The sequence below is a fragment of the Gekko japonicus genome, unplaced genomic scaffold, assembly GCF_001447785.1.
Source record: "Gekko japonicus isolate JY-2015 unplaced genomic scaffold, Gekko_japonicus_V1.1 scaffold1627, whole genome shotgun sequence".
Classification (NCBI taxonomy): Eukaryota; Metazoa; Chordata; class Lepidosauria; order Squamata; family Gekkonidae; genus Gekko; species Gekko japonicus.
Genome location: NW_015163652.1, coordinates 159,593 through 186,889, shown reverse-complemented (window position 1 = coordinate 186,889; position 27,297 = coordinate 159,593). Strand labels below are relative to the sequence as shown.

Genomic DNA, 27,297 nt, shown 5'->3' with positions numbered 1-27,297 from the left:
AGCCAAACAACTGGAGGATGTATTGGGGGAGTACGCTTCACTGCCAGCTTGTTGCTTTTAGAGCCTGGGAACTGCACCTGTATTATGTCTGGAGATAGCTTGGTTCTCAGGGAATGAGCGCGCAACCGTTTCCTTTCACCCGCCAGCGGGAAAGTGCCCCATTGGTCCTGTACCTGGTTCAAATCCCTTTATCTTGTTTGCCCTAACCGTTTGTAGTCAGTTCTAACAAAGAACGTGTTTGAGTGTCTTTCCAATGCTTTGAAATAAATTTTGCTTTTCTTCAAAACGTGGATTTATTCTCGATGCTTGGGGATCCAACATAGAGTACACTGATTAGTGGGCTTTAAATTGCCAACACTTTGAATGAACCAAAACCATTTCTGATTTTATCCAATCAGCCTTCTAGTAACTGGATCTCTGTTATGACTGCATGTGGGCCATGATTTGATTTCTCAGTCAATAATTTGCCTTGAGTCTCCATGGGAAAGGCAGAGTATAAATGAAGTAAAGAAATGAAGTAAAGAAATTATATGTAAGAAGGCCATTTTATCTTTTTAACAGTATTCACTAATTTATCTGGAGGAGGAATTAGTACCCCCCATCTGTCAAGACAAGATTTGATGAGTGCTCCGCCCTCCCTTCTCGTGGCTTAGTCCTGCCTCCCTGAGGGCCAAGCTCGAAGGGGAGGGCAAGAGGGCGGTGGCTGGCAGCCCCTGGGGGCATGGCGGCCACGTGTCGGCTTTCTCCGCAGGGTATAGCACCCGGCCGTGGGTTGGGGGCTGGGAAAATGGAGTCCCTGGGTGTTTCGAATCTTTTTTGGGTGCAAAGGGGACTTTTGTGATTGTGTTTTGTGACTGGGGAATGCTTTGAACCAGCTGGCTTTTTGCTGTGAATGTGTGAAAACTGTACAATGCTTGTGCTAACATTGTATGAGGCCATTGTCTTAGATTTGTGCCCTGCTTAGTGCAGACTGCCCCTCCAGGGTCTCTTGGACGGCTCCTGAGAGCCCCCACCCCAGAGAGATGTCCCCCTCCTCACAGAGAGCCAAAAGGAAAAAAGTTCTACTCTTTACAGACATGCCCAACCGCCCTCTGTAAGCCCGAGCCAAACATTAGCGCAGTTTTAGTGCAGACTGCCCCTCCTCTCCAGGACCCCCTGTGGAGCCCCAGCTCCACTGGGACAGAGCCAGGGGACCTCCACCACCACCTCCCCTCCTTCTGAAAGCCCCAGAGCCAGGCAGCTGGGGACTGGCAAGCAAAAGGGGGGGAAAGCTGCGCTTTTAAAAAACATTGTCTGCAATTTTTGTGCTGTTATGCCAGGAGCTGATAAGCAGGCAGAGCCGAGAGGCTGGGATGCCACACACACACACACGCACAAACACACCCTTTAAAAACAAGAGTTTTAACTTACCAGAGTCCCCCCCTCTCCAAACCCAGCCCGCCCTAAAAGCACGCAATTGAGAGTTTTACAAGCAAAAACTGTCTGCCGGTCAGAGACTGTTTGAATCCCTAGCAGGCAGAGTGAGACAGCGGCTGTGCACAGCCTTCTGGGAGGAGGAGGGGACAGTTGGAAAATGTTGTAGTATAATCTGACAGACCTTGCTCACTTGCAAAAAACGAATTTCACCGAAATTGAATTGCCTTTCTTTTAATGCAGACAGGGAAGCTGGTGTGTGTGTGGGTGGGGTGGGGTGGGGGGAGTCTTGTGGAGTGTGAGGCTCCTGATAATGAACTCCAGCCTGTCACACCCGCTTAACACCTGCAGGTTGTGATAGCTGAAGATGCTTTGGAGGGGGGACTGTTTGTGTGTGCTGCTTTGGTGGGCAAACCTGGCAAAGAACGTTTTCCTGCAAAGGGGTGGATTCATATCTTCACAGGCCACGCCATGGGGTTTCTCTCCAGGCTATCACGTTTTTCTCTCTCTGCCAGCCTATCAGGCTGTGATATTTTCCATGGCTGGGAAAGAGGAAGCTCTCATTGGTTGTATTGAAACTTTAAGCCCACCCCTCTTTGCGTGTAGAAGGCATGTCTGTCTTTGCACGGGCCACCTGCAATTGGCTGAATGAGTGTGTGGCCCTGCCTCCTCCTCCTTCCAGAAGGCTGTGCACAGCCGCTGTCTCACTCTGCCTGCTAGGGATTCAAACAGTCTCTGACCGGCAGACAGTTTTTGCTTGTAAAACTCTCAATTGCGTGCTTTTAGGGCGGGCTGGGTTTGGAGGGGGGGGACTCTGGTAAGTTAAAACTCTTGTTTTTAAAGGGTGTGTTTGTGCGTGCGTGTGTGTGTGTGTGTGTGTGTGTGGCATCCCGGCCTCTCAGCTCTGCCTGCTTATCAGCTCCTGGCATAACAGCACAAAAAATGCAGACAATGTTTTTTAAAAGCGCAGCTTTCCCCCCCTTTTGCTTGCCAGTCCCCAGCTGCCTGGGTCTGGGGCTTTCAGAAGGAGGGGAGGTGGTGGTGGAGGTCCCCTGGCTCTGTCCCAGTGGAGCTGGGGCTCCACAGGGGGTCCTGGAGAGGAGGGGCAGTCTGCACTAAAACTGCGCTAATGTTTGGCTCTGGGGCTTACAGAGGGCGGTTGGGCATGTCTGTAAAGAGTAGAACTTTTTTCCTTTTGGCTCTCTGTGAGGAGGGGGACATCTCTCTGGGGTGGGGGCTCTCAGGAGCCGTCCAAGAGACCCTGGAGGGGCAGTCTGCACTAAGCAGGGCACAAATCTAAGACAATGGCCTCATACAATGTTAGCACAAGCATTGTACAGTTTTCACACATTCACAGCAAAAAGCCAGCTGGTTCAAAGCATTCCCCAGTCACAAAACACAATCACAAAAGTCCCCTTTGCACCCAAAAAAGATTCGAAACACCCAGGGACTCCATTTTCCCAGCCCCCAACCCACGGCCGGGCGCTATACCCTGCGGAGAAAGCCGACATGTGGCCGCCACGCCCCCAGGGGCTGCCAGCCACCGCCCTCTTGCCCTCCCCTTTGAGCATGGCCCTCAGGGAGGCGGGACCAAGCCACAAGATGGGAGGGGGGAGCACTCATCAAATCTTGTCTTGACAGATGGGGGTACTAATTCCTCCTATCTGGTAACAGTTGTTCTCAAGCTGTGGGTTGAATTTAGGGGGTACTCCAAGGGGGTTTCCGAGATCTGATGAGACTGGGTTAGCCTCGGCCATCCAAATCAGCCCTGTTCTTACCTACAAGGCCCTAAACAGCTCAGGTCAGGGGTACTCATGGGATCACCTCTTTCCATAATGTCCAGCCTCTTCCTCCCAAGTCCTGCTGTCTGTGTTGTGCTTGCAGTCTTGAGATTGGCAATTACCAGAGATAGGAATTTTCACAGTGGCTTCACCTTGCCTTTGGAATGCCCCCCCCCCCATAAGTTTCACGTGGCACCTACTTTACTGCCTTTTAGGTACCAGGCAAAAACATCACTGCTTTACCCAAGTTTTTAAACTGATGTTTTATCCCTTTTTTGAGCTGTCTTTTTCCCCCTGATCTTGGCCTGTGTTTTTCACCTCTTTGCTGTTTTATGGATTGCTTGTACCCTCCTAAGATTGGTTCATACTTTCAGTTTCATTGGCTTCTGGTCTTCTACATATAAATCATTTTACTGTTAGTTTTATTGACCGTTCTATAGATTTATTGTTTTCATTTAATTTTTGTCAGCCACCTAGAGCACATATCTGGAGAGACATTACACAAATGTTCTAAATATTCTGTTTTATGTGAGGGCCAGTGAAGTGGTTAAGAGTGCTGCACTAAGACCTAGGAGACCCAGGTTCTAATCCCCCACTCTGCCATGGAAACTTCCGGGGCAAACGTGGGCCAGTAACTTCCTCTTAGGAGAGGAGAACTTCCTCTTAGGAGAGGAGAACTATGTCAGCCACTTCAGGGCCCCATTTGGGAGAAAGGCAGGGCATAAATGAAGCCAACAAACCAAAAACGAATAAAATAATTCCTCATCTGACAAAGAATTCTCTTCAGCTGGGCTAACACTAGCAGTAGAGAACAACCTTCACACTTTGGCATCTGCTGCAAAGTATTCCCTCTTTGCTCTGGATAGATGCTTTCAGAGTTACGGTGTGGAAAAATAAAGCTTAGGATAAGGCACTTCAGTCATCATGTCTAAATGCCACATGGTGCTATGTCAAAGCCTGCAAAGGCACTGAAGAGAGAAATGGGGCTGTGTATAATTTGGATGAAGACTGAAAATAGGGACCTCGTTAGTCCTTGCAAGCCTGATCTCATCAGATCTCAGAAGCTAAGCAGGGTTGACTCTGACGAGTACTTGGATGGGGGGCCTCCAAGGAATACCAGCAGTTGGCAGGCGGGGACAGGCTTTATTCAGCCACCTCTCTGAATATCCTCCAGCCCCCCCCCCAGTAGGGGTTAGTCACCAGTGGTTGCCATGGCTTCCAGGTGCACACACACTCACACACACATGCACATATGAAAAATACAAAAAAGTAGATTGAACATAGGCTGTTTCACCAAATTTTCAGATATATGGTAACTTATTTCTACAGTTCTCCATCTCAAATTATAAATTTCTCACTAAACATGAAATTTCTTACTAAACATGAAGACTAACAGAGCAGAGTCACACCCTTCTAAGCCCACTGACTTCAATGGACTTAGAAGGGTACAGCTCTGTTCCCAGTCAGTTTGTATTGCACAGGTCTGCCGCTTTCATCAATTTAACTGGTATTCACCCAACTTTACTTCATTAAGAATGAGAACTGTTTTTTAAAGATTGAACAGCACACTGCTTATTTTTGAAGCCATTTTCCTGTATACTCCAACAGGAAAATGAAAAGAAAATATTAAATATGGCCTCTCCCAGCAATGAATGACTGATTTACTTTAGTAAATTAGAAATTCTCACCCGTCTTTCAATACACTAAAAAGGCACTCAAATTAAGGCTTTAGTAATATGCAATTTATTTTATACTCAGCTGATTAAAAGTCATTTAAATGATCAACTAAACATTTTAATCAGTGGAACATCTTAGTGTTGACCCTTTGCTTATTGCTGTAATCCTAAACATACTTTCTGGTAAATATATAAACCCTACTGAATACAGTGGGATTGATTTCTGGGTAAACATGAAGAAGACTGTGCTGTATCTGTCCTTTCTGTTGCCTACTTTTATGCTTGGTAAATGTCCAGGTGCTCTGAAGCCTGAGGTGTGGTTTTCATATATATATTGACTACTGATGTTGGAAGACTACAAAAGTTGCTGATACGGACCAAAAAAGTACAAGGAGAGTGACTAAAGTGACCTTTATGTAACAGATGTAAAAAAAGAAATAAAATTAGTCTTGTTACAAAGTACAATACTTTGAGGAGGACACAAAAGAGCTGTTCGTGGTGATGGATGCTGGAAATGGCTCACTGGAGATGCAAAGATTCTCCAAATGATCATTGGTTGTTGATACTCCAGTAGCATGACAGAACAAAAACTGCAGAGTTGTGTTGTTGTTTTTTTTAAAGGAACACAGCAAGAATGTCTACCTCGCTGCTAAAAGGTCATCTGCATTTGCCTCTGTCTGCTTTTGGAGTTTGCTAATATAGTAATATCTGCCAGGCCTTTGGTTGAGGCGGTGGGCGTCCATCACAGTTGGCCTCCCTGCTCTCAGTCTGGCTCCCAATCTGCTGAAAGGGCCACTGATTCCACCTGTGGCTCTAACAGATATGAAATTCTTGCTACCTATATGGGTTTTTATTGTTAGTGTTTTAATTGTTTTTAATGTGATTTTATTGTAACGATTCTTGGACTCAGCTTTTGTGATCCGCCCTGAGCCTGCTTAGGGGAGGGTGAAATAAAATTCTCAAAAATAAATAAATAAATATTATCATATCATAGTAGCTAAGCAGGGCTGGTACTTGGATGGAGAACCACTGAAGAAGACTGCAGAGGAAAGCAATGGCAAACCACCTCTACTTCTCACTTGCCTAGAAAACCCCTTACTAGGGTTGCCATAAGTAGGTTGTGACTGGACAGCACATGCATAAAAAATATATGTTAAATACGAGTTCCCTATGGCTCATGTATGACGTTTCTTCTATAATTACATAATGAGCTTGGTTTCTTCTGGTTCTCCTTTGCTCAATAAAAGGGTCTTGTTCTTAATGGGCAGGCCCTAGCTCTCCATTATCAAAAGAGGTCTGAAAATGTTAGAAGTGAATTGACGAAACAGACTTTGATTTAATTTAAAGATTGATATGCATCTGCAATAGTGGACACTTTGCAGAGAGGTATTGTATTCTCTTATGATTTGTTTAATGGTTGTATTGCACATTCGGTATTTTGTTGTTTGTAATACAAATTGCCTTGTATTTTCTTGTGGCCTTAACTGCAATTTCTGTACTCAAATGTTGTGTTATTAAAAGTGAAATAATTGTTTTTTAAAAAGAGGTCTGAAAATGAGCAGACCTAGAGAGCAAACCCAACCAACTGGCCTCGTCAAGTCCAGCCACCTCAGAACTAATAATTAGTGAGCAAATAACAATTTGAAGCCAAAATGAAAAGCTGCAATTTCAGGGGTAAGAGGACAGGCAAGTGTATATGGCACATTGCATGTGGATGGCAAAATGCAGCTGGAGTGCTACAGACAGTAATTGCAGCTGTTTTCATTGCCAACCTACTATTTGGCTTCTTTCTCCAGAGATAATGCTGTTGCTTGGCAAATAAGAGGAATGTTCTCAGCAAAAGAATGTAACAAATACGTGAAATGGGAGGGGCAAGAGAGCCCATCCCTGCAAGGGTAGCTGGAATGTACCGTTGATCAATGGCCAGGCCTGGCAGGGCTCTCCTGTGAGTTATCAGTCATAATTAATTAGTGCCAGTGAGTGCTGCTCTGGGCAGTTGGCAAGGAGGAGAGGAATACCAAGTGACCGAGGAAAGGAATGTGGGGGTGCAGAGGAAAGATGGCATTTCTTTCAGGAAGGCTTGCTTTGAGGCAATCATTAGCATTCTCTCATGCACCAAACATCCCATGGTCCTTTTGGCTGCAACAGTACAGAATCAATTAAAGATTCTTCTAAAAACAACTGCTCTGCTTCATGTTTCACACAGTGGCAGGACAAGTAATAGAGCTGGGTGGTAGAGAGTAATGCATTTCTCTGCTCAGGCAGGCCACACATCAGAGCACCCTCAGTCAAGGTTGTTGTTGTTGTTGTTCAGTTGCACAGTCGAGTCCGACTCTTCGCGACCCCATGGACCAGCTCCCGCCAGGCCTTCCTGTCTTCCACCGTCCTCTGAAGTTGGCTCAATTTCATGTTCATTGCATCTTTGACACTGTCTAACCATCTCATCCTTTGCCGTCCCCGTCTTCTTTGACCTTCAATCTTTCCCAGCATCAGGGTCTTCTCCAGTGAGTGCTCCCTTCTCATTTGGTGGCCAAAGTATTTGAGCTTCAGTTTCATTATCTGGCCTTCCAGGGAACAGTCAGGGTTGATTTCTTTTAGGATTGACTGATTTGATCTTCTTGCAGTCTAAGGGACTCTCAAGAGTCTTCTCCAGTACCATAGTTCAAAAGAATCTATTCTTCGGCACTCGGCCTTCCTTATAGTCCAACTCTCGCAGCCATACATTACTACTGGGAATACCATTGCTTTGACCATGTGGACTTTTGTTGGCAGGGTGATGTCTCTACTTTTTATCATGCTGTTTAGGTTCGCCATCGCTTTTCTCCCAAGGAGCAGGCGTCTTTTAATTTCATGGCTACTGCCACAGTCTGCGGTGATCTGGGATCCCAGGAACGTGAAGTCTGTCACTACTTCCACGACTTCCCCTTCTATTTGCCAAGGAGTGATGGGGCCGGATGCCATGATCTTAGCAGAGGGAGGGCCTCTTACTCCTTAGCAAAATGGAAAACAGGACTGGAGAACAGTAAAGCCATCAGTTTACATAGCATGATGCTATGCTTCCTATTTAATTCTTAAGGTCAAGACACATGCTCATGAAGGGCCAATACTTGGCTTAAAGTAGGCCGAATAAACGCTGATGGAAACTACTATGAATTGCTGTACTTGTTCCTTATTGTTGTGATACACTATCATACACCCACACATTTAAAACAAACTAAAACCCTAGTTAAAGAACTATTGCAGCCAGTTTAAACCCTTGCTACCCAAGTCAGCCCCATACCTAAAAGTCTTACAAATAGCTCAAAAGATTTTTAGCTCTGGACTTCTGAAGAATTCAACACAGAAGACAGTCCTACAGTCATTGAATAGCCAGCAGGAAGGTTTTTCTACATAACCTTGCTATTCAAACCTGACTCACAGAGAGCACTCTTAAGAGGATGCAACACAGTGGGACACAGGAAAGGAGGCAGACTTGAGCTCTTTCAGTCCTCCTTTAGTCCGGCCATTCCTTTCAGGTGTATGTTCACTGTTTGTTGTCTCTTCCTCTTCAGCCATAGGGTGGCCAGCCACCCAGTCTGAGCAGGTGTCCTCCACTTTTGCAGGCTCCTCCCTGCTGCCAGCCAGCTGGTCAGTGGGGGGAACCCCAACCACAAATGCCCTGGAATGCGATGTGTTGACGTCACCTGGAAATGATGTCATCACCTGGAAATGATGTCATCACATCACCGACATTCCATGGCAACGCTCCAGTTTTTGGGCAAAACTGTGTGGTAAACTTGGGTTCAGCAAGACCCAAAGATCCCACCGCTGGGAAGAAAGTAGGACCTGGCAACCCTATTCAGCCAGTAATTTCCATGGGTCTCTTCTTGATCTCCAACTCTTTATTGTTGTTGTTGCTGTTGTATTTAATTTATTTGTACCCCACATTTCTCCCCAATGAGGACCCAAAGCAGCTTACATTGTTCTCCTATCCTCCATTTTATCCTCACAACAACTCTGTGAGGTAGGTTAGGCTGAGAGAATGTGATCGGCCCAAGGTCACCCAGCAAGCTTCCATGACATGAGTGGGGATTTAAACCCGGGCCTTCCAAACACTAGTCCAGCACTGTTAGCCACTACACCATGCTGGCTCTTTACCTTGGCATTTCCTCTCTCTCTCAGTCTTGAATAAACATCTTCATGCAGATGACAGTCAAGTTTAGCTTCTACTCCTTCACTTTCTCCATTTGTTCTCTCCAATATCACTAATTGCTTTTCTGCTATTTCTGCTTGGATGACTTAGTGACACCTTAAAGTAAACACTGATAGACTTAATTAGTTCTCATTCCTAAACCAGTTCTTTCCTTTGCTGTCACTCAAGGCAGGCACAGTGGGTGTCTGTCCTTCTTTCATGATATGTAGTCTTGGGGTGCATCTTTTACATTCTTCTCATACCTTCTGCTGTTAACTAACATCTTTTTTTCAGTTTAGCATACTTCAATGTGGTGTTTTCTTCCTGTTTATACTATGCTTTTTATACCCTACCTTGAAAACTGTGCTTCTTTGTTCACTAGCTTCCCACCTTGAACCTCTAATTTCTCTTTCAAATACTATTCCACATTGATCATATTCTCCTCCTCCATCATTCCTTCCACTGACTGCCAGCTAGTCATATTCCATCTAAACATCTTTGCACCTTCAGTGCCTCTTCATGATGTGCCCCCTCCTTATTTAGCATCGGCAGCTCAGCTCATACACTGTGTTTTTTCACTCTGTTTTTGTTTAAGCCCTTGCTTTTTTAGTCTTCCTCTTCACCTGTTCTCACTTGCTTCTCCCGAAACTGGAATTCTCTTTCTTTAGAATTACCCATCTTTCCTCCTTTAAAAAATGTATTAAGCTATTTTCTTGCTTGCTTTTCTCTTTGTTTACTTTTCCGCTGTCATTTTGTGTGTGTGTGTTTTAAAGAAAGCCACTTCCATCACCTTGCGATTGTGATCATATAATTTTTGAAAGTGCATTGCCCTGAATTTACACTGGATATTCAGATTTCCTTTTCAGTCATCTCTCCCTTTGCCTTTAGTGTCTCATCTATTTTTAGAGGCAAAGCCTTTGGGCAAGGACTTGTCATTTGTTTTAATTTTCTGTGAAGCACACAGGGCGCTTTAGTGCTACACAAATATTAAAAGCAATGAGATGCCATACTTGTACCATCATTTTTGAACCACCATATACACAATTATACAGGCCTTTTAACCAGATGGCATAACTTGCTGTACAATTACCTTGGATTATGGGCATGTCTCCTTAACTCTTCAACAGGTCCTCTTCTACCTTTTTGCTAATGCACTAGTGTGTTTTACCTACCTTTCTCCATTTTAGCCTCTGTTTGTGAAAACCACGTTCTCATTAAATGACATACCTCCATAAACTAAAAAATAATAATGCATTTACTCTGAGAATGACAGCTATTTATCCTGCTATAGATGTAGTTCCCTGAACCTGAGTAGAACAGAAAAGCAGTTAGCTGAGAGGAGATGATGCCTTCCCAAGCAAGACTCTCTCACATGTCATATTTACTATTCTAGCCTTGTACAATTCAGTGGTTGCTCTTCCAGCCCTGATTTTTTATGCATTTCAGTCAACATCGCCCAGGGCCTGCCCCAAAGAGTGTCTAGTGCCCTAAACTTAGATGTTGCTTAACACAAACCTGCTTTCTTTTTTCAGACTTTTTAATGCACCCTCTCAAATGAATTTAGGTCACGGTTATATTACACTAAACATTAGCACCAAGCAACTATTTACTTCTGGTCTAAAGAAAAATATTTATTGGGTAGGATCCAGAAGAAAAACTTCATCAATGGGAAGGGGTAATTTTTGCTCATTCCTCCCTCCCACAGTAGACCTCTGGCTCCTCTCTCATGCTGTTCGGGGCTCACTGGGGCACATTTTGGGCTGCAGGTGTCTGGGGAGTCAGATAAATCTGCACCATTGCCAAAAATCCTGTCAACAGAGATTTTGCATGGGATCCTATTTACTATTTAGTTGTACCCTGTGCTCATCAGCATAATTCCCAAGGCAGCTTCCAGACAATGCTTAAAAACATATACAATCAAATTAATATAAAATCAACTAAGAAGAAATACACCAGACACCAACAAGAACACCATGGGCCAAAAGAAAACAATCACATGCACACAAACAAACACACATACAAACACAGATCAGTTAAAAGCCCAGAGTTTGTGGAATGTTTTCACCTGGCACCTAAAACTCAGCAAGCTAGGTGCCAGGCAAATCACTGTGGTGGGAAATTCCATAAACAAGTGGCCACAGTAGGAAAGGCCCTGTTGCTTGTGGTCCCTCATCTTACTGCTGAAGGAAGGTGAGACTTGCAGCTCAGAGTCTCTGAAGCAGGTCTTAACTGACAGATAGTTTAAGATGGGTCCAGGAGATCTTCTGAGCACTCTGATTCCAAAACACTTTAGGACTTTACAGGTAATAATTAGCACTTTGAACTGGGCTTGCAACCAATCATCAGCCAGTGTACGTAAGAACATAAGAAGATCCTGACATATCAGACCAGTGAGGGTCCATCCAGTCCAGCATCCTGTCTCACACAGCTGCCAACCAATTCCTCTGGAGGGCCAACAACAGGACGCAGAGGCCCAGGCCTTCTCCCAGTGTTTCCTCCTAGCACTGTAGATCTTTTAAATAGAGTACAAACAGCTGAGCCACTCCTCTTTGGTTGTCTTCCTATGCCATGTCCTCCCACAGTGGGAGAAAATGTCACAAGAAAAGCTCCATCTTAATAGGTCCCCAATAGGTTGGGAGCTCAGCAGCTGAACCTTCCTGTCTTCTGTGACACTGTTTGTCCATTCACCCTAAGTTCCATCAATAAGGACATTTTCCTTATCTCACTACAGCTCCTTGCACTTTGGCCATGGTTCACCACATACTTTTCGCATATGTTAGAGATTCCAATCAAACTTTAGTGTAATTTGTTTTTTCCGGTATATACAGTAGATGTGCTCCATCAGGATACCATACGCAACTTTAAAAATGCAACTTTGAACAGTCATCTAACCTAAACTAACTCAGTCCATTTCATACTTACTTTCATTATGTTTCGGCCATCAAATGACTCCCTTCCCTTGAAAAATTTGCCAATGGTTGTGTTGCTTTGCTCATCAGCTGCAAAATAAACAAATGAGGCCACAGTTCATATTTCCCTACTGGTAGTTTCCATACATGGCACACAACTCTGCATATACTTTTTCCGTACAAAATAAAACCTGCAAATTATTTCCAAAAGTACACTGCTAAAATTCCTGGAGTCATCAGTATTATTGCAAGGATTATGCAGAGTTGACAGCTCAGTGTAACAGAATTATCCACAGGAAACCAGAGTCTCATATTCAATGCTCTGTCAAGGCATATTTCAGCAGAAAAGCATTCTCTTGTCTCTTGAATTACTGAATCCAGCATCAAATATCCAATCACATTGTAGAGGCCATTCCTAAAAGCACCAAGGAAAATCAGGAAGCCATGCAATGCATCCTTGTACCCAAGGTGCCTCTGTGAGCGTAATGCCAGTAGCTGGGAACCAACCCAAGAAGACAAATTAATCCTTAGCTAGAGTTATGTCGGCTCTGCACATCTGCAGGGTCTCCTGATGAGGCTGTAGCTATCTATGTGGCACAGAATTCAGTGCCTGAAGTCTTCAAGTTTCAATTTATTTCAAGGAAGTTTCTAGTCTTCATGATAACAAGGAACCATGTGCAGCATGGTATGGGAAAGCTGAGATACCAAATGGCTGGAGACAGAACTGAGATATGGAATGCCTGGTGGGCTACTGTATCCCACAAAGCACTCTATATCAATTTACTGATTCTGCTACGCTGATTTTATTGATCTAATCTCCAGATCCTTTCTTTTCTCCTCCTTATTTGGAATTTATATTTATCAATGGATGAAGGCAAAGTACTGACTACCCCTGCTGTGCTAGAAATTGACATGGTTTTTTGAAAACCTGGATCTTCAAAGAAGATCTAACTGTGAGAAGTGACTGTACAAAACAGCCTTTAATTTCAGCTTGTAAACAGCAGCTCCTTGGTTGCCCATGGAAAGTGCCTCAGGTAGAGAAGCTGTACAAAAGCGAACGATTTCCTCCTTCTTATAAACTATCAAAAAATCATAGATTACTATGATATACTACAATAATTTGTGTAGTCTTGTCCTTTAAGGCTAATCAATTCATTGCAAAAACTCAGCAGCTTCTCCCCTCATTCTGTTGTGTAAAGATTGTCCAGCTGAGCAATAGAAATAGCAGAGAAGCACTGTTTGTGCATGAGAACTCATATCACACTAGAGAATGTGCAAGTGAAAAGAGTGTGGCTTAGTTTGAACTTTCACCCCAGGACTTTAAATTATACAGATTCCTTGATATAGAATATGGATTTTTCTGATGCAGCCTTGTATCTAGGTTCTTTCAACAGCCAAAATCAAAGCAGATCACTGAAATTGGTCTAATCTTGAATGCCCTCCCTTGGGCCTTGGCTGGGAGGGCGGGGTATAAATTCAATAAATAAATAAATAAATAATATGCACATAATGACTTTAGGAAATGTCCTTATATTAGCTGCACACACAATCTAAGCAAAGTGCTGATACTGAATGAAGATATTCTTAGTACTTAGCTGTACAGCTAATCAGTTATTCTTTTGTTTACTAATTTAGTCATTCTCATAAGAAAACTAGGTGCAGCCTGCTTACGGTTAGAGCATACTTTGATGGAAAGGCATATGTTATACACTCAGCAATAATTTACAACCAGTCATCCATTTTTAAATGTAGAAAATATTGATGAAGACAATGGCACTCTTGTTTAAAACGTAAAAGAAGATCTTAACTTCCCTGAAACATGCGAAAAAGGAACTAAGGGTCTGCTGGACATAAAACAGTGAGTTTAATACTTCAACTTAATGTCTTCTTCCAGTTATGACTCCAGATACACATAACCCCCATGTAGAAACTCATGTCCTTGTGAGGGTCATGAACCCATTATCTTTTGCTCAAACAATGACAAATGAGCAACGGCAAACCCAAGAATCAAATAGAATTCTCAGGAATCAAAACAGTTGCTATATTTTCTCAGAGACCTTTACAAATGCTCACCATTGGGATCTTTCCGGAAAAGTGTGTTCATAACAGTAGCATGGAGTTTCACTCTATCCCACTCTTTCAGCATTAGCCCTGAGGTCACAAAACGATCCATCAGTCTGTCTGCTATTAGCTGTAGCCTGTAAAAAGTAAATAAAGGCAACCAAGACCAACATTTAACTTTGTATAATAACAACATAATTTATATTTGGGATGTTCATAACCTTCAAAATAATAGGCTGGATCCTACAAAACTGTGAATGCAATGCTGTATAGCTCAGCTGCTTGTTTTATCTAGGATCCTTTCCACAATGAGAAAAAAGAAGGTAATGCTATCTCATGTTAGACCTCATGGTTTCAGTCATCTGCCTTACCTTCATTCAGCAAGGGAAGACCATCCACAATTTACAACAATATATGCTCAAAACTATATATTACCTTCATTGAAGTACAAAGTTGGGTTAGTAGTCATAACTGAATGGAATATATAGTCACATATCCAACAGATTACTCATGACAATTAAACATATTTTACAAAAAGAACATATTCAAAACCAACAGTAGGCTCCTCTATAATTCCATACATAAATAGTGTCCATAGACCTCCAAACAGAAAGTAAGTGTGGCAGAAGACGCTCACCGTGGAAAGAATAACAGCTATACGCCAATAAATCAAGACTTTCAATACTCTTCAACAGCAACTGGGAAAACAGAACCCGATTTCCAAAATAATAGGCACAGCTCAGTTACTTCAGTGGAATCCTAGGTTTTGTATATGTTCTTTTTGTAAAATATGTTTAATCGTAATGAGCAATCTGTTCGATATGTGCCTATACATTCTATACTGGGTTATGATTTCCAACAGAAAGCCATCAATGATTGTGAGTTACAACTAGATCATGGTAGTTACTTCTATCAATGGAATCAAGATCAACTTCTAGGTCCTTAGAAGTATTAGCGTGTTCAGCCCCAAAGCTGCCATCAATGCATATTTTCACACGTATGAGGTTCTAGATGTTGATATTGTCCAAAGATGGACAAAATATATAGATTTCACAGCTTCTTAGAAGTATTTGCATGACACCAGTTTTGTCAACGGCTGTAAATTATTTAGAAGTCAGATTAGAGAACTAGGTAGTTTATCAAGTATGTGGAACTTGGTATTGCTGGATCCCACCTCCCCCCCAGCCTGGAAGTACGATGACACCCATTAGTGCTAACTTGTAAGCTAAGAGTGTGCACCACAGGATAACCACATTTTTAAAGCCCTGCAGTTTTTTCTGAACCATTCCTTCCTTCAAAGCACTGAGTAAGGCTCATGGCCCCACAGACAGAGACTATTCATTAAATCCAAAATCCCTACCCATTAAAATGAGAGATAATTACCCAAATGTGAAATCTTGTCACTAAGCCCATTAGGAGCATAAATAGCTAGAGAGTTCATTCCTTCCTGGCTGTAGGTTGCCACCTTTGCCTTTAAGACCTGCTCAGAAGACTGAGATTGAATAGTAATTCCGCCTCCCTCTCCAATCGCCATTTGTTTGACAATCCTCAATGAGCTCATGCGATATAGCTCTGAGCTGCCCCTCTGAGGCGGTTCCTGGCCAATTTCTCATCTTACTGATTGAATCTTCCCCCCCTATCATTTCTGGCGATACATCAGTGGTTTTTAAAATTAGCGATGACAAATGAAAGAAGTATCATTACAGATGATACTAAAACAAATTAACAGAACAGCTCAAGTGAAATGGTGTTTTATGATGTTATAAAATTAATCAACGAAATGAGACAAATTAAAATGAATTACAATGAGAGTCTCTGCTACCCAGGAGTCAGCAGAGCACGACCTTGTCTCTTTCTGTCTCTCCCCGCACCTCCTCTGGCCCAGTCTAAATCAAAAGCAGAGAGGATTGTCTGCATCACCAAAGCAATAGAGGGAAACTTGATTCTTCTGCTTCATATAATCAGCTGTTTAGGAGCACACAGAAACTGGGAAGGACATCTGCCTCTCACATTGCCACGATCAGTTAACTGGGCACTTTTTTTTTTACTGATGATGAAGAAAGGGGAAGGAAATTTTCATAATATATCATAGACTGTTTATGAAGAAAGCCTTCAGGGAGGTACTGAAATCTGACATATTGCATTCACACGTAGATATAAAAATAAAAAAAAATGTTATTGCACATATTTATGATGCAGTTATTCCAGAATGAATGAATTACGATCTCTATGCTGTTTGCTTTGTGGCCGTAACTTATACTAGACAGAACCCTAGTTGAGGCATGTGCACGATCATAGAACAGGATCTAGTGGGCATTTCCTGAATCCTTTGAACCTCAGGGTGAAATAACTTATTGTTTCATGATTATTTTTCCCAGCACGTACTTGTTTATTTATTTTTGTAACAGAATGCTTTAAGGAGGAAGAATGGCAAGGGGGGAACTATTTGATTCTTTCCCTTTATTTCCCACCAAAAGCCATAATTCCCAAGCTGCATACCCATATTTCCCCGAGCATGGATAAAAGCAGCAGGATGGTGCTGGCATTTTTTTTTATATAGCAAAAACAGACAGCAACAACAACAAAAACAGAGAGGGGAGAAAGAGTTAATCTCTTCCTCCACCATCCAGCCATTTTGCCCACTAACTAAAAGTCTGCCCCCGCCAGCACCTTATGTAAATTAAAAAAAAAAACGAGCTGGAAAAATAACCTGGGAACATAATGTATTGCTCCATCTTTAGGGTTTTTAAACATGCAGGCCCAAAAACACCTGGGCAGGGTCTGCCAAAAGTTCAGCTATTTGAAAGAGGCCTCAGCTGAGGCTCAACTGCCAGGAGATGGAATTTCAGCACATCAAAGAGCTCCTCCTTATTTCTCCAAGTCCCAATGTAATAGTTAGTCTTAGAAAAATATTCTTAAACAGAGACAAAAACAGCAGAACAATGAATGAGAGTCAGAGTCCGTGTGTATGTTTGAAAAATATAGAAGCTTTACTAGAACTAACATTGGGAAAAAGGTAAACGGGAAACAAAACAACAAATGCTAGATTCCTGCATCTTTACTGCTAGGACATTACTACGATAATGGCACTTCTTCTTCTCCAAGCAAAGACAAAGGGAGGAAGAGACCCCAGTATGCTAAATAGCCAATACATTGATTTCCAGTCTCAAAGCTAAAGTTCAGGTCATTCTACTAAGACCTCCTACAAGATCTGGGGGCTTCTCTCACTCTGTAACAGATTGGGTACAAAAAAACACATGTGACTTTCTGCTGACCAAAACAAAACAAAGTTAACTCTATAATTTCTGAAGTGTTTTAACTTGCTGAAATCCAACACGGTGTCTTCTGTACCCTCACAAGGCTTTTTTCCCCACTACATATGTGATTGCTGCAGAGTCCTTCTAACAAGAACATCAAGCATTACAATTAGTACAAATTACCTGAATTAAATACTTTAACTGCACACCTGTTGACTTCATTCTGGTCACAGAATCTGAGATTTCGGGGGGGGGGCTAAACACTTTGGGATGTGTGAGCAATTGATTTTTCTCAATTTTTTCTTCTCAAAAACAATACGTCCACTTATGGAACATCTGCTGGATTTCCAAAGCAGATTCTGACCAAGCAGGAGTGGTCAGGACTCAGCATGTCATGAAGCAGGAGCACCAAGGGACATGAAGGGACTACAAGTTTCCAAACAGATTTCAAGCAAGGCAGAGGGTGAAAACCAGCAAGCAGCATGAATCAATATAATGTAAGCCTCTAATAACCACAGCTGCACTAAGAAAAGCTAAATTATATACAGTACAAGTAGAGGACAGATTTGCATATATTAATTTTGCATGACTTATTCTGCTTCCAAGGTTCAGATCTGCACCAAAAGGGGGGGGTGTTGGCAAAGAACTGAGGCAGAAAGGAATAAAGAGATGAGGTAAAGACATGGAAACTAGCATTAGTTGGACTGGATGACTGGAAAGGGGGAAGATACCACACAAAGAGGTAATCACAGAGCCCTGATACCACTACCCTTATCTGGTTATCTCTGGAAACTTTACCCAGTCGCTTTCTGGCTGCACAGCTTTCCCTGTGTACTGTCATACATTTCCAATATTTCTTCTTCCAAGGTTAAAAATGTGCTTTTTCCAACATGAATCTGGATGCCAAATTCTGCTGCAGACACTGAATGCTACACTTACCTAGTGAAACTGCTCTTGCTACCCTGCTTCCAAATCATAATTAGGGTAGAATCCTGGTTAGCATCAGCCATTGTTAAAGCTGGCATTGTATCTGTTAAAATTATAGTTCAGGCGACTGAAGGAAAGGTGGGGGATTCGTGCTTGAGGAGGAAGGTGGGGAAGGGAAAGCACGGAATGTTGGACTTTTGGTCTGATCCAGGAGGGCTCACCTTCCGCTCCTCCATTTGTCTGGAGCTGGAGACATGAAGCTGCCTTGATGATGATGAAGGAATCAGACCCTTGATCCATCGGACTCCAGGGTCTCATGCAGAAGTCTTTCACACCACCTACCACCTGAGTCTTTTAACTGAAGATGCTGGAGTTTGAACCTGGGACCTTCTGTGTGACAAGGAGATGCTCTGCCACTGAGCCCCAAGGAGATGCTCTGCCACTGAGCCACGGCCTATTCGCAGTCCTTTAACTGGCTAAGGGGATGGTCCTCATGCAGGCTGCATCATCCTGGTGGTGCTTCTTCCCTTATGCTTCCGCAGGCTTCACAAGCACAGCAGTTATAAAGTATGATGCCCAGTGGACATAAATGTAATCAAAGCAAAAGGCACTACAAAATTGTGTTAGTTGTGTTGCTAAGCAAGCGGATGAATGGACACTGGCTAGCAAAGTTAATTTTTTCTCAGCCAGGTCCTTAAATTGATGGCCAGGTGAGAAGGAATCACTAAGATCAAGCAGAATCACACCAAGTGGATACTCTGCAATTATCCTCTTTCATTTAATACCACATTATCAACTCAAGGGCAAACTCATTACAGACCTATCTCTATTGACAAAGACATAGAAATACCTCCTGGATGTCTGGAAACATGTTCTTTGGCAGAAGCAATCAAACTCTGAGATTGAGAGGCTTCCCGATGCATTACTGTTGCCAATTCAAATATCATTTCATACCTCAATGGAGGGGAAATGACCACAGAAAAAGCAGAAGAAACATACTGGTTGGATCCATCCTTCATGGTGACTTTTGCATAGAGAATATCCATCATAGCTGGATCATCATTCATGTACTCTATACCTGCGACTTCCACAGTTAGCGGTTTGCCTCCAGCAATTGCACTTTAGAGAAGGAAAAAGAACACCAAATTTTGTTCATATTTAATATTACGAGGCCATTACATATTTCATGATCTCAAATGCACATGACAAAGCTAATCACCAGCCCAGTCCCTCTCCCATTTGTATGATGAAAAACAGTAGAATTCCCAACAGCATACCATTCAGCTTCCACCCTAGAAGACAGGCTGACTGCTCACTGTTCAGTTTTGTGATTGAAAAGTACTGGGTTCGACGCATGGAGATCTCGGACCATGACATGCGTTCAGATGTGTTTATTGTACTTCACAACAAGAGATACAAAATGGGCCTGCAAGGCCACTCCATCCGACACACCTCTGTCCCCATTGGAGGGTTTGAATCTCTCAGCAAGGGTGCTATTGGTGGACTCCGGGTGGACTAGGATCCTAAGTCCGCTTTGTTTTGGGGAACAAGCTCCTGCTTTAGCCGCGGACCCCTGGTGGCGATCCATGTACATAACAGTGATTGTTCCCACTGCTGCTTCAGTTACAGTAGCCTCTCTCGCGACTTTACCAGAAATATTCATCCTCCCCTCTGCCACTGCAACAGAGATTCCAGCAGGCAGTCTGATTCTTCTGTTATGCTCTCAGCTAGTTAGAGCAAGGCCACTCACACAACACTACGCAGCACGAGATGTCTCCAGCCCCACTAAAGCTCCCTCAGACCTTAGACACACCCTGGGTTCCAGTAACAGACTGACTCAGCTGTTGGGTTCATTCTAGCAATGCTACTGTGGATAGATCAAGATGGGTAGCCATACTGGTCTGTCTGTAGCAGTAGAAAAGAGCAAGAGTCCAGTTGCACCTTAAGGGCTAACAAAATTTGTGGCAGGGGATGAGCATTTGTGGGTCACTGCTTCACTCTGTGACTCACAAAAGCTCATGCCCTGCCACAAATGTTGTTCGTCTTTTTTTTTTTTGCAAATAACTTTTTATTATAATTTTCAATTAACAATACAAATCAACAAACATTTCAATATTTAACAAATTAAGTAACTAACAGTGTCATAAGAATGCAAAGTCTTTATATTTGTGTGGCAAGCTAAAGGTATGAGGTTGGCAACTCTTTATGTAGTCAAAAAAACGAAACCACTTCTCCATAAAGTTATTTGAGCTCTTTGGATTGTCTTGTGCAATCAGTTGCATTGCAATTTTGTCTGTTACAATTAGATCCCAGATTTTTGCTTTCCATTGAGTTAACGTTGGAAGTCTTTGTGTTTTCCATTTCTGTGCCAATAATATTTTGGCCGCCATCAAAAAAATTGAAATAATGTCTATCATTTGTTTAGTCTTCAAGCCAGGCCAATAGTGCAATAAGAGTGATTCTGGAGTGTTCGGTATCTCATGACCTGTAATAAGTTTTAATTCGTTCAAGATTTTACACCAATATTCTTGTACTCTGGGGCACGCCCACCAACAATGTTTTAAATCTCCTACTTCCCCACATCCTTTCCAACACTGTGGCGTTTGCTTAAACCCACTTTTGAATAATCGGTTAGGTGTAAGGTACCACCTTGCATGTAATTTAAAATGTTGGAGTCTTAAGTTTAAATGTCTACTAGAGCACACACCTGAGGACCAAATGTGATTCCATTGTGAATCTGTAAGTTGTATTCCGCAATCTTTTTGCCAAGCTTTTTGAATTGAGGTGGATTGTGACCATATTTTTGTACTTAATAATTGGTAAATTTTTGCTAATAGTGATTTCGTCTCTTGTCTTTGTTCTTTCAAAAATAATTCAAATGATGTTAATTCTCTATAGATATCCGTTGTTTGGATCAAATCTGATAGCATGTGATGAAGTTGTGAATATGATATCCAAGGTATAGAGGTACCGTACTTCTGTTCTATCTGGTGTTGAGTTCCAATTTTTTTATTAAATAAAAAGTCTATGATCCTGTGAATACCTTTGGCTTTAAGATCTGACATATAGTGTTTGTCTGTTCCAGGAGTAAACCAGGGTTGTCCAAATATCGTGTTTAAGGGTGAAACTCCTGGAGCCAGGACTTGTCTATATTTGTTCCAAGTTTGCAAGGTATGCTTTAAAAAGGGATTATGTAATTTCGTTACCTCCTGCTGCTTAGGTATGTTCCAAATTAATTCACTTAAGTGTTTAGGTTTGATTTCTAATTGTTCTATATGGACCCATTTTTTTGTACATGAAGTTAGAGAGTAATAGTGAATATTCTTAAAATGTGATGCAATAAAGTATTTTTCCAGGTCTGGTAGTCCTAATCCCCCTAAATTTTGGGGTTTGGTTAGTGTAACATAATTTATTCTGGCTTTTTTTCCATTCCAGATAAATTTGGTCAACATGTTTCTCCATGCTAAGATGTCTTTTTTCGGGATTGGAATTGGTAAATTTTGAAAAAAATATAGGAATTTAGGAAGCAGTATTGCTTTAATTAAATTAATTTTTTCCATCAGGTTTAAGTGGTGTTTGTTCCAATCTTGTAGAGATAGTTTTGTTTGTGCCACCAGGGGAGTATAGTTTGAAACATATAAGTCATTTAAGTTTATTGGAATATTTATACCTAGGTGTTTCCATGTTTTAGTTACCCAATTAAAATTAAATTTCGACTTCAACAATGATCTCTCAGATGCTGTGATATGAATTGGATAAATTTCTGATTTTTTATAATTAACTGCAAATCTAGAAATAGTACCAATGTTTTGTAAGTGAACAGTTAGGTTTTTCAAAGAAATTTCTGGTTGTGTTAAATAAAATATTGCATCATCAGCATATAAATCCAATTTAATTTGTTCTGTGTTTAATTGTATTCCATGTATGTTTACATCAGTTCTGATTGCGTGGGCCAGTGGTTCAATTGATATAGCAAACAACAAGGGAGACAAGGGGCAGCCCTGCCTGGTACCTCTTGTCAAATAAATGTCTTTAGAACGAAAGTGGTTAACACAAATTTGAGCTGCAGGGGATTGATAAAAGGTTCGAATAGTTTGTTGAAATAATGGGCCGAAATTCATTACTCTAAGAAGTTCCAGTAAATATCCAGGCTCCACCCTGTCAAAAGCTTTTTCAGCATCTGTTGATAGGATGAGGGATTGTATCTTATTTTGATTGCAAAAATTTATTACATTAAGCGTTGCGAATACTATCTGTTATTGTCCGACCTGGCATAAAGCCACTTTGATCCTCGTGAACATAGTTAGTGATTATTTTGTTTAGTCTCGATGCTAAGATAGTTGATAAAATTTTAAAGTCGTGGTTTAAAATTGAAATAGGCCTGTATGAGGATGCTACTGTCCTGTCTTTACCAGGTTTGGGTATAACGATTATGCGTGCTTCTGACCAGGTTTGTGGCATTTTACCGTTTTGCATTACATAGTTTAAAATAGTTTCAAGGTGTTCCACTATGGTTGATTGAAATTTCTTATAGAACTCAATTGGAATTCCATCCCTTCCTGGGGTCTTATTATTTTTCATTTTTGATAAGGCTTGTGTGATTTCTATACTGGTTATAGGTTGATCTAAATAGCTTTGGTGTTCATCCGTTGGTTTGGTTTGAAATCCTATAGAGGATAAATATTCTTGTATCTTTTTTTGTTCCGGATGATCTGAGGCAGGGCTCTAGTCGGGGGGGAGCTCTCAGGTACGGAGCTCCGGAAGAGAACCTCTAGGGGGCGGGGCGGTCACGTGGTGAAGCCCCGCCCCTTCTTTACCCCACCCTCTGCTTCGATCCTCATTCCGTTTGGGAATGAGGATGAAGCAGGAGGGTAAGTAGCCGGGCCTTCTGACACACTTCCGGTGATGTCAGGGGGTGTGGCCTTCTGTCACTTCCGGTGATGTCAGGGGGCGTGGCATATGCAAATAAGTTATGCTAATGAGTTATGCTAATGAGCTCCGGCAGCTCTTTTTCTACAACAAGACCCCTGATCTGAGGTATATAATTGCTGGTAGTAATCACTAAAAGCCCTTGTTATATTTTCTGGTATTACCTGAGTTTTGCCCTCTGGATCTCTCAGTGCATGAACTAAGGTTGATGCCCGTTTTTGGTCCACCTTGTGCTTAAGTGTTTTTATAGATTTAGAAGTTCTTGTAACATATTTTTGTTTTCTAAATAGTAGATTTTTTTGTATTTTAGAAGTTTCCAATATTTCTAATTTCTTACGTTCCTGAAATAATTTTTTCTTCAGTTTATTCCCCCCATATTTCATGTGTTTTTGTTCTAGCTCTTTAATAGATTTTTGCAAATCTGTTCCTAATTTTTGTTTTTCTTTTTTACAGTAAGAAGTCAAAGAAATTAGCTGTCCCCTCAAAACAGCTTTAAAAGCATCCCAGATGATTGTTGGGTTCACATCGTCCGTCAAATTATTATGGAAATATTATTTTATCTTATCCTCAATTTCTTTTGTAAATCTATCATTTTGCAATAAAATTTTGTTTAACATCCAGTTTGGCCCCATGTTGTCTCCTTTTTGATATCCTATAGTACCCTTGACCCACGCATGGTCAGACATGCTTATTGTCCCAATTTCTGCATCATGGATTTGTGGCATTAAGTTTGACGAGACCAGGATATAATCGAAACGCGAGTATGTTTCATGCGTATGAGAATAAAATGAGTATTCCTTCACAGATGGGTTTAATATTCTCCATATGTCTTTGAGATTAAACTGTTCCAAAATCTTTCCTAGTGTCTGTATTACATGTATTTAGTTTTTTAGTTGGTTTTCTATTGTGGTGATGTGATCGATCCAAAGTAGGATTGATAATAAAATTTAAATCCCCGCCAATCAAAATTTCACCATGTCCAAAATTCATTAATAAATCCATTACTGATTTTATAAAATTAATTTGATCATTGTTCGGTGCATATATGGATGTGATAGTCAAGGGTTCCCCACTTAACATACCCTTAATAAAGACATACCTTCCCCTAGGGTCTGTTTTTGTGTGTGTGTGTTGAAATGGAAGATTTTTAGATAAAAGTATTGCGGTACCTCTAGATTTGGACGATCCAGCTGCATGGTACTGTCTATCAAACCAGGACGATGTCAGAACTTTCTTTGTGGATTTCCTCAGGTGTGTCTCCTGCAAACATAATATATCTGGGCGTTGCTTAGCCCAGTAAGATGAGGTTTTATACAATTTCTTTTTACTATTCAAACCTTTAGCATTCCAAGTAAATATTTTCAGTGGTTGAGCAATCTTGAGTTTCTGTTACTTAACTTCTTAACCGTAAATTAAAAATTAAATTTGTCAACTAACTAACTTGTAAAATTAAAATTCAAAACTACCCTTTACTAAAAGGGTACACTTCCTGCTTACAATAACTGGGTGACAATTAAGTCTCCCCACCAGGAAGGAATCCAAAACTATTGTGGAGGTAATGTTAAAATAAGTTTCTCCCTTAAAAAAAAAATTAATCCGAGCTTTCCAGCTTCCTCCCATTGAGTTGTGATGTTCATTCCAGTATTAATAACTTTAGACTTCAATAGAGAACATTTCCCTTTCTTTTATGTTATTGTGCGGTATTAATCTCAATAAGACTTACAACTTGGTAATCAGTAAAAAGTTATCACATATGTCTTAAATCATAAATATAGTGTCTTAAACACACTCAGTAACATCAAATACTAATAAAATATAACTATAAATCATATGTAGGTGACTTCACTTCAGCTACCTTTACTTACAAGGTTAAATTTTAAACAGAGCTTTCTGGCATTAATTCATGCTTGATATTAGCTCTCTCAAATATTTAGAATTCTTGTGAATACCATTATCAAATACCTAATAAATAAAACTATAAATCTTGATTAGGTGCTTACTCTTCAGCAACCTGTATTTAAAAAATTAAATTTTAAACTGTGCTTCCTAACATTAATTCTCACTTAATGTTAGCTCTCTGAATTATTTGAATTCCTGGTAACACTATTATTACAATATCAATAAAAATTAGCTTCCCTTATAGTCAGTGGGTACAATTATCCCAAACTCCCTCTATAGCCTCAGGTAACTTATGACTTTAAATAATAGCTAGTTGTGTTTTCTTCTGCTTCCTTTACCTAGACATTATTATTTAAATTGTGCTACCTTGCACTAATGCCAGTTTAATACTTTCATTCTCAGTTGTTTTCCTCTCTCACTTTTTTTTTAAAAAAAGAAATTCTTTAAACTCCAACATATAAACACCATTAGATATTCCCAAGCTTTACATTGCAACCATTTGAATACTAATATGTGTATAAATATACACTTTTAACTATAAAGCTAGTAAATCAGAAATCGCTTCGTATTACTAAAAAACAGCATTAACAATTTTTCCATTTTCTTTAACTTGAGTTCAGTAGCAGTGTCACAGTTCCAGTAGGATCTTTAGAAATATTCAAGCTGCTTCAGTATTTCCCTCTTCCTCTGTTGTTAGATCAATTCCCAACGTTGCTAGCAGCCTTTTTCCAGAGTCATAATCTGTGGCCTGATGAAGAGCACCGTTCTTATATACTTGTATATTCGAAGCCTGGCTCCATCGGAATTTTATGTGTGCCTTAAACAGTTTGGTGGCAATTAGTTTAAGGGAACGTCATTTCTCAAGTGTTTCTACGGAGAGGTCTAATAACACGATTATTTCCCCATCTTTGTATGGCAAGGCTCCCTGAGATCTTGCCTCCCTCAATATTTTATCTCGCGTAGAAGAATACAAAAATTGCGCCATTATGTCCCTTGGGCAGTTTCTACGGGCTGATGCCATAGGGCCCAGCCTTTGTGCCTTTAATATAATTGGGGCTTTCCCTTCATCCAAATTCAAGACTTTGGCCAGCCATGATGAGATAAAGTGTGTAAGGTCTTTACCTTCTTCCTCGCCTCCTTCAGACCTCTAAATTTTAAGTTCATTTGTCGCCAGCGCTGTTCGAGCGAAGACACTCTTGCGGTCAGTTGTTTTTCCGAAGCTTGGGCGTTCTAGTTTTCTTCTTGCAGAGTTAGCGCCAATTCTGCTGTATTTTCAGCGATTTTTGTTGTTTCCTTCAACTCACGTGTTAGTTCGCTGAGTTGATTTTGTAGTGGTTGAACGATCTCGGCTACCATGGTTGAAAGCGATTTAAGCAGGTCATCTTTTAAATCGCATAAGTCTTTTTTCGTAATTGGTGAGTTCGGCTCCGGCGATCTGTCCCGGGGTTCTCCCGCTTTTTCGGCCGCCATGTTTTCGCGGTCTCGTTCTTGAGTAACGGCCGAGGCAGTTGCAGCGTCCCTGGTGAAGTACGCTCGTACTGATTTGTTTTGAGTTGAGTTTTTCGTTGTTCTTCCTTTAAGAGGTTTTCCCATAACTTTCCTGAGTGTTTTTTGGGAAAATGTTCCGATTTTCGTGGTTTTTTGGGAGGTTTAGGCTGGGAGCTCTAATCAAGTGCGTCCGCCATCTCCTAGCGTCGCTCCGCCCCCCCCAAATGTTGTTCGTCTTTAAGGTGCTACTGGACCCCTGCTCTTTTCTACTGCTGTGGACAGGAAGAGCAAGTTGCTGGGGCCGCGGTCCCCACAATGCCACTGAATGCCTGAGGGCTGCTCAGGCTATGTGAGCAGTCACAACAGCACCCAGCCAGCAAATGAGGCCTCAAGGGCTTGTAGTTCCTAACCAGGAGCTGTTCAGACTGCTGCTCCCAACTACAATAGTCTCACTGACAGCGCAAATCTATGCAGACTTATTACAATCTAAACCCACTGAAATCGTTGGGCTTAGATTAGAGCAATTCTGCACAGGATTGCACTGTGAAAGAACCACAACAGCAGAAAAGAGCAGTTTCTGGACCCCAACGTGGCTCTGGCTTGTGGAGGCTGAGGAGATGAAACTGGCATCTACGTAGCTTCCTGCCATGCTGTACCAGAATAACATTATATATCCTACTGTACTGTTTACAATGAATACATTCCAGTTGTTTTTATAGTTAGTGACATGAGCTGTATGCACAGCTCCATCAAAGCCAACACAGTTAGAGGAAAAATAGGGTGAGT

The 27,297-nt window shown here is 41.5% G+C and overlaps 1 protein-coding gene across 3 annotated transcripts in view; it reads right to left on the bottom strand.

The window, feature by feature from the left end:
- Positions 1–27,297, bottom strand: part of ASCC1 (activating signal cointegrator 1 complex subunit 1) — a 128,926-nt gene that overhangs the window by 58,894 nt on the left and 42,735 nt on the right. Inside the window, exons 7-10 of one of the 3 annotated variants that reach the window (XM_015407683.1) lie at positions 19,195–19,314; positions 14,024–14,148; positions 11,964–12,040; positions 10,785–10,849 (exon numbers count right to left, since the gene is read on the bottom strand). In XM_015407683.1, coding sequence (XP_015263169.1) covers positions 10,820–10,849; positions 11,964–12,040; positions 14,024–14,148; positions 19,195–19,314 — 352 coding nt within the window. In that variant the 3' untranslated portion in view covers positions 10,785–10,819. Of the gene's footprint in view, positions 1–10,784; positions 10,850–11,963; positions 12,041–14,023; positions 14,149–19,194; positions 19,315–27,297 lie in introns of those variants that run through there. The other 2 variants (XM_015407685.1, XM_015407684.1) reach the window with 2 other exon arrangements.